At 47.3% G+C, this 8,346-nt stretch overlaps 1 protein-coding gene across 2 annotated transcripts in view; it reads left to right on the top strand.

Moving 5' to 3' along the window:
- The window catches only part of LOC144145997 (short-chain specific acyl-CoA dehydrogenase, mitochondrial-like), a 42,145-nt gene extending 34,740 nt beyond the window's left edge, over positions 1-7,405 (top strand). For both annotated transcript variants that reach the window (XM_077677896.1, XM_077677897.1), the window contains one exon: positions 7,079-7,405. In XM_077677896.1, coding sequence (XP_077534022.1) covers positions 7,079-7,234 — 156 coding nt within the window. In that variant the 3' untranslated portion in view covers positions 7,235-7,405. The remainder of the gene's footprint in view (positions 1-7,078) is intronic.
- Positions 7,406-8,346: the final 941 nt, after the last annotated feature.

The following is an 8,346-nucleotide window of genomic DNA, read 5'->3' on the forward strand; positions in this document are numbered from 1 at the left end:
CCGCACCAACTAAAACAGTGACGTCCATACGAGGTGCTCATGATTGGACGATGTCCAAGATTAGAATTCAAACCAGTTTCGGTTTCAGTTGCATGAAACATGCTTGGCATCCAACGTTTTTTGTTGGCTGGGCATTCTCGATATCGCGGTAATCAGCATACCGCGCGCTTCTGCCATGTTGTCAGCTGTAAAATGCGTCAGATAAGCCTACCAGCACAACTTCAATTCGTAACAATCACTAGCCGAGGCACGCGCAGTGGGTGAACGCCCTCCGCGTCACCGGAGATGCTCAAATGCGATGCGCTTTTCCCACACCTTTGGAGCTTGCCTGGATCGTGCCTGTATCGTAACAGGTGTGTTGCACCACGCCGAGCGTTGGCCGATTCGGGTCTGTGCCCGCGAGGACTCAGTGCTTCGGCAACACCGTGCCAACGAGAATTCACCAGAGCCTCAGTGTCAGTGTCAGTCTGCACGCGTTGTGCGGACTCGCTCGTGAAGCAATGAATGTTACAGCGAAAAAATGGTGAATTCAGTGTAGAAGACATTGCCCAAAAACAAATAAATCGCCTTCGAAAAAATAAGAACATGGTCTATCGGTGATTCGAACTTGCGAATTGCAAAACAATACGCCTATTGCTCCAGAACACTTGGCCATAACCCAGCGCTGCCAGGGGCGGAAATGTAAAGCACATATTGTATAGCCAGTTTATATTTCTATTTAGTTTTAGCATTTCAAGCAGTTTAGATGACTAGTTCTTGAATAGCACTTGTGCAGTAAGTGTTCCCCACATTTCCACAAATATCTTGCCACTGGCAATTGCATTCCATAGGCGGAAAAGCGTTCACATATGTGTGGTCGTGCTGCTGACCGCTGTGTTAGTTCACTGAGCACAAAATTTCCTTCCCACACCCTGGTTTTACACTGTACGATAAAACTTTCGGTTGATTTTAATTCCTTAGTACCTATATTAACTTCATTGACTCTTCTCCCGCCTTCAATTGGCCTTAGATATTTCTACTAGCGTACCAGACAGCGAAGCGTCGTTGTGTGGAGCGACATGGACCTAGAGCTTGATACAGTCTACAAAATAACAAACTAAAGGCACATTCTTTCCAGGCACAACTGTGTTGTGGCTTAGTTTAGCAAACGAATTGCGGCAACCCGCCAATGGCCAGCCGACTAAATGCTGGGCCAACTGATTCTGTCAGAGGGTCGGCAAGCCATGCAGCAGCGCAGTCAAGCCAAACCATCTCATTTTGACATCGTTCGAAACATCATATGAAACCAGCAAGGAAGATGCAGAGAGGAGGACAGCATTTTCGAATTGATTTTTCTACTGAATAAAGTCTCATAAATGCAGCGAGAGTGGTCAAAACATGGCCTAGAGACTCCAGACTACAATTTGCACTAGTAATCCCGCAATGTTTACAAATCGCTTCATTGTCCCTTTAAAGTCACGTACCTTGGCATGCTTATTAAACATAACCTTTGATTTCTTGGTGTGAATTATTAATCATGCAACCAAACTTTCCGAGCACAATCGGCGAAGCATGCTCTGCAATTTCCAACTGGTTTGACTGAACACAGCAGTGTCGCATGCAAACCTTAGGTGGTCCAGATATTCCCCATTGATTCACACCCATGTTTTCCTCTAGTACTTTAGCTTTCTCAACACACCCTCCAGCACGAGGTCGCGGTTTCGATTCCCGGCCGCGGTGGCCGCTTTTCTGATGGAGGCGAAAAGCAAAAATGCCCATGTGTACGAGATTTCGGTGCACATTAAAGATCCCCAGGTTGGTCAAAATTAATCCGGACCCCTCCACTACGACGCGCCTCATGGCCTGCGTTGCGTCGGCGCGTTAAACCCTACAATCAATCAACACTCCCTCCAGACAGGCTGTAAGTAATTGCGGAGGTATTGTGTCCCCTTACTGGACACCCTTTCGTATAAGAAACTTAGGAGTTCTTTGATGGAGCCGTATAGTTCCCGTGCATCCGTCGTATATATCTTTGCAGAGCGCGATGTAGTATGCCTGGTCAACACCGTGGTCACGTAACGCCTTAATTAGGGCTGAAGTGGGCAGTGAGTCAAATGCTTTTTCATAATCCATGATTGCCATGTACACTCTGAACATCCTTCGATTAGATAGTTGATAGTGTGAATGTGGTTTAAGTTGAGAAGCCTTTTCTAATATTGTCCTGTTTCCGTGGCTGTAGACGGTCTAGGGTCGCACACACGCAGTTTCGAATTGGTTTTGTGAATAAATTGATGGTAACTGAGAGCAGGCTGATGGGTCTGTAATTTTTAACCTCTTTGGCATCCCCTCTGTTATGTAGAAGAACTAAATTGGCGTTTTGCATGCCTTTGGCACTGTTTGTTAGCGCAGTGTTCCCAGCAAGGCACAATATATTGGCCGTAATGCCATCATCTCCTGCAGCTTTGCCCTTCTTCATTGCTTTGAGCGCCATTGCTACTTCATCTCTTGTAGCGGGCGGAACCTGCCCGATACCAATTATCACAAAACTTGCCTCTGAGTTTGGGTCAGAAGAGTGGAGTTTTGCATAAAATTCCCCAGCTATTTTTATTATATCATCCACATTGTTTGTTATTTTGCCATTCTCATTCCGGAGTGCGTACATTCTCATTTTTCCAATTGTGGGTTTCCTCCTAGTCGCTTTCAAATTTCCTGCGTGTTTTAATGCTGCTTCAGCTGTTGCAACGGTGAATGCACGGCTGTCAGCAGTCTTGCTTTTGTTGATCAATTTGGACAACTCGGCCAATTCTATTGAGTCCCTCCTCGCACTGGAGACTAACGTTTTTCGGCACTTTTCAATAAGGTCCATTGTTTTCTGTGATAACCTCGATTCACATGGGGGCTGCTTTTCTCTAATGGCCAGTGCTGACTGAATGATCGCATTTGGGAAATTCCAGGAATTTCACAAATTCCAATTTCCACTGTCCACTACATTTCGAATAGGTTCACAGCTAGCTTAAAGCAAATTTTTTCAGTGTCTCTCCTTACCTGTAATTTGACTGGTCCTTTTTTTTCCCCCCACGCATGCGCACACTTTCATTTACTGGCTTGCTGCAAAGCGCACACCTTTTCTCGTACGCATGCTTACTGACCTGTGGCTTGGCGAAAGTGATTGTATTTCTAATGGGACTGAAGAACGTAAGTTAGTGTTCATGGGGGATCTATCAGTGGCCAGAGACAGTGCCGGCATACATCGGAACAGTGGGTACCTTGTATACACGTGCCCGCACACATGTACACATTATCGCTGTTAGTGAAATGTCAACCCTTCTGGCGTACCACAAGGGTACAGCCTCAGCCCCCTATTGTTCCTAATCTATGTAAATGATCTGCCAAATAACATTTCATCCTGCATGTGACTTTTCACAAATGATTGCGTAATATATCGTCCTATATCCTCCCACGATGACCACTTAACACTGAAAAATGCATTGCCACAGGCATCGGAGTACACCTGTATAACCACAACTGGGCAGGAGAAACCGGAGGTCAACTATGCACGTCATCTCTGTTTGAAATAGTGAGGCCATCTCCTGAAGAGGGCAGCAGTACGCAGGGTGTAGAATGCATACCTGCATTAAAAAAGCACTTGTGTACACAGTGTTACAACAAGGATCGGCAGGATTTCGTCTTGGGGAGAAGGGGGGGGGGGGCAAACCTGTTGCATCACGAAGGGAGAGGGCAAGGGGAGAGGGGGCAAGTGCCCCTTTTGCACTCCCCTGCCGACTGCCATGCATAGATGCATGCGTAGGGAACCTCTGAATGGTCCATATTAATCTGGAGTCCTTTACTGGAGCAAGCTGCGTAAGCGTGGGTTAATTTAAAGGGACCCTGCAACACTGACCATCGACTGCTAGGAATGTATTTTGGGGTAAAGTCTATTGTCCCAGCAATCTCCTCCCGCAAGAATTATGAAAATCCGTTCATTATCAACGAAACTACGCGCGATGAGAAATCGCGCATAATCGTACCCTCTCAACTTGACAGCGGACAACACAGAGAAAGCTGCGCGCTCTCTCCCGGAGAGGGGGGCGGCTCGCGGCAATGTCTTCGGCGGTCTTCGATATATCACAGGCCGGGGAGTTTTCTCCTTTTCTCCACAACGTGGAGGGGTCTATTTCCGGCATGGTGCCACAAAAAAGCAGGCCTAGGTGCCTGCTCGCAAGTGTGCGCTTGGGCTGGTAGGGCGTTTTTGAAGCAGTAAACGTTTGTAGTCGAGTGGTCCCGTTGAAAGGGAAGTATCCGCGCGCACTCAAAACGCAAAAGAAACTGCAAAACTGTGCCTACAGGTTCAGGCATAGAAGAGGTTCGTACACAGCGATGACGGCAGCGGAAATGGCAGAAATTAGCCGCGAAGTTGACCAGTGACAGCCGATCGGACAGCCATGGCCTCAATGACGTCGCTTAGGCCATGCCAGGGGTGCATAATGAGGAGAACTGAAGAGCGCAGTTGGTTTTTCCGCGTCTTTCACAGCGATTTACGCGCCCACCGCTTCACGTGCACGTGTAATATTTGGCTCGGGTATTCCTGGCACTGTAATGTAAACGTCGCGCAGGTTTACTTGCACTGCACAAAGAGTGTTGCAGGGTCCCTTTAATCTAGATGCTTGTCGTCTAAATTATGGTCGCGCTTTCGTCATCTATAGTGTTGGGCATTTGAAATAATTCTCTAGCGAAGCAAATAACGCAAGAATTGGTTCAGCTTCGAATCTTATTGGAATGTTTGACGGGTAGTTCTGAAGGTAGGCCTTGTATGTACCGTATTTTCGCACATATAACTTGCACAAAAAATGCAAAAATATTCTGGGTAAAGTAGAGGGGCGGATTATGTGCGAGGTATCTCCTTTGGTGCAGATTCACTGCAATGCATGTTGGGCCGTGATGTCCCTACAGCAGCAATAGTGACTGAGCCACTGTTATCCCATTGACAGTGCTTATTTTACACACACAGCTCAACAACATACCAACCTGATAAAAGGTATGTGACAAGTCATTTAGTTACGTAGTCAGCTAGGTAAGTTCTTTTGCATGAACAAATGTGTAATGTTGGTTGAGTAGTAGCTTTGGTCCATCCTTCTGTGTATAAAATATGCGGGCAATACGTGGGTATATTTTTTTTTATTCGTCGACGGAAAGTGGGGGTGCGGGTTACATGCAGGAGTGGGCTATACACTTGAAAATACGGTATTGCACTTTCAGCACATGCAGCCACGGGCAAAATGCACCAGCCTAAGTCAGGCTCATTGTTCACGTCTTGTGTTGGCCCACATGCCGAGTTTCCTTCCTAGAATTTGAATGAACATTCAATGAACATTTGAATGAGCCTTTATTTTCTTTCTGGAGGGAATTGGGCTAATCAGTTTGTCAGAATCAATACACATTGGTTACATTGTTAGTTTTTCAGTATTAAAATATCGAAACTTAGCCAGTTTAGGTCAGCAAATGATTGAAAGGTTAAGTCCACGTAAAATGAAAGAGCATTTAAATTATAAGAAGCTTACCGTATTTTCGCGCTTATAACCCGCCCCTGCATATAATCCGCACCCCCCACTTTCAGCCCGCCGGAAAAGAAAAATCCTCGCGTATTGCCAGCACAGTTGATACAGGAAAGGCTGCACCAAAGCTACTGCTCAAGCAACCCATCAAATACTATGTTGACAGAAAAAAAAACGTGTATTTAGCAAGTAGAATACACTGACAGCAAGGCGAAAGTCACAGTTCACTCAGTGTCACTGCTTTTGCTAGGGCTATCACTTGAGCAGCAGTCCTCACTGTTGTACACAAGGTCATCTTCATGGCACAACGCGCATTGCCGTGAAGCTGCACTAAAGAAAAAACCCCCCCGCGTATTATCCGCACACCTCCTTTGCCACTGAAATTTTCGCATTTTTTTGGTGCGGGTTATAAGCGCAAAAATACAGTACCTTTCTGAGCAGAAAAACAGGGTGCTCATTGAACAGATTGGCAAGGCATGGGGCCCACTAAAGGAGCATGTTAGCTTTTAACAGCGACGCTGTTCAGCACTTCATTGTCTCCGGCGTTTCACAAAACTCAGTATAATAGTATGAGGAAAAGAAATCACCGGTACCAGCAGGATTCGAACCTGTGTCTGGTAGATCAACGGTCTCTCGTCTTGCCTACTCGGCTACGATCGTGAGTTAGTATCCGAGAGCCGAATGGCTTACTCACTCGGCTGTGACTGTGGGGGCGAGGAATCACACCACCTGCTCGAGACAGAACACGATAGGGTACACGTTGCGCCTGCAAGGTGCATAGTTACAAAGTCGCAGGCGCCTAGTTACAGCACAAAGAAATCGCCGAAAAGTGGCTCGCTCGGCAGTCGCCACTGCTTCATTTGTTTTCTTTAATATCTTGATTATTAAAGTTCTTGTTATTATTTATTTTATTTTATTTTATTAATATTGATGATTAAAGTGATTATTATTAAAGGTTGCAGTTTGCGATAAAATTGGTGTCATTGCTATCGAGACCAGGCAGTCTTTTGAATGAACCAAACTTGTATTAGATGCAGAGCATCTGATTCACTTGCCTTGTCCCTCCGGCGTCGGCGTTGTCGTCGGCGTTGTCTGCCCCTCCCCCATTCTCCTCGCCGCGCCAGCTGCGCTCTCCGCTGCTCACCCCCTCTCCTCTCCGATAGCGAACACACTCTCGCGAGGGGCATTGGATTGGATTCGATTGGATTGGATTAAAGTGGATTGTGTTGGATTGTGTTGCGTCATAGCCGCGGCACGTTGCATCATAGCCGCGGCGGGGGTTCACGGCCTGTTTCACGCGATGGGAGAATCAACCTAATGGAAACAACAACACAACCCCCTATGCGTCGCATCTACACAGGGGTTCCCTCGAGGGGAGGTGGGAGTTTTTTTTTTTTTTTTTTTTTTTTTGTCTTCGTGGCCCCTTCGATAGGCCGGTTGAGCTGTGGCATTCCACGCAACTACATTCAATCACAACGTTCATTGCACCTGCTTTCCTAAGACTATAAGACTGAGAAGAATTAATGTCACCCGTCTTTCTGTTCCAGGCGCTGCAAATCCTGGGCGGCATGGGGTACGTGACGGACATGCCAGCGGAGCGGCATTACCGGGACGCCCGCATCACCGAAATCTACGAGGGCACCAGCGAAGTCCAGCGTATTGTGATTGCATCCAACTTGCTCAAGGAACACGGCATTCTGTGATTTTGCAGTGGCTGGTGGCCGCTCTTATCGGGTGTAGTTGTGGTGGCAATAGTGATGCTACGCACTGCCCAAGCGGACAAACTGCACCAAGCGGTAGATTGTTTCAGCAGGACTGTGTCAACATCGTGGCAGACTTGTAATCATTTTGAAACAAAGACCACTGCTTTGGGACCGCAGCTATGTTGGTCGGGAATAGAGCACTGCACAGGCCCGGGCCGGCCCGAAAACCCGGGCCCGACCCGGCCCGCGGGCCGGGCCGGGCCGCCCGAAGTCGATTATTGGTGGGCCCGGGCCGGGCCCGGGCTCAGTGCCACGGGCCCGGGCCCGGGCTCGACGCCATGGGCCCGGGCCGGGCTCGGGCTTGATTTCATAGCCCCGACCATTAATGGTTCCGACGTGAAGTGTAGAAAAGAGTATAAAATTGAATGTTCTGAGTTTACCTTTACGTGCTTCTTGATGTTAGTTATACACATTGTTTTAAAAACATGTTTTGCTAGGTCTGATAGTCACTATACGATAATTTTAATCACATTTCATGTACTGCATACACGTTTTATATTTGGGTGTATAACATCAAAGATACGGTTACAAGGAATTCCCTAGCGGGAAAGGAATTAAGACACCCTGGAGCTGTACACCTATGTCTATGTACGTGTTTTACGATGTTGAACCAATCTAAATGCGGCTGCCATGGCTGGAAATCAAACTCGCGTGCCAGAGAAGCGCCACCGCTTAACAGCCACTGCAGGGAAAATATTTCAACGCATGCACATACTCATGGATTCAAATGGGGAGCAAGAAATCTCAGCAATACCAACTTGTGACCGACACAACCACGTGAAGTTGCCAAGAGCCTGGTCATCAAAGGTGATTGTCCCTCTCGTTTAAGAATACGAGCTATTATTACGCTGATGTGGCATGAACTGCAAATGGTGTAAGCTAAACTACGTGCACTTTTACACTCTTATTTTTTGCGTTTCAATTCAGGACGTGCTTGTACAGGTGCCGTCATAAGTAATTGGAGCACAGGAGCTGTGGCCGAACTGTATCGGAGCGGAGCGCCGTGTAGCTGCACCGGCGGTAAATGAAGGGGCGGGAACACGCATGTGCGC

This window comes from Haemaphysalis longicornis, unplaced genomic scaffold (assembly GCF_048455015.1).
Source record: "Haemaphysalis longicornis isolate Haplotype H1 unplaced genomic scaffold, Haemaphysalis longicornis Haplotype H1 scaffold_7, whole genome shotgun sequence".
Taxonomy (NCBI): domain Eukaryota; kingdom Metazoa; phylum Arthropoda; class Arachnida; order Ixodida; family Ixodidae; genus Haemaphysalis; species Haemaphysalis longicornis.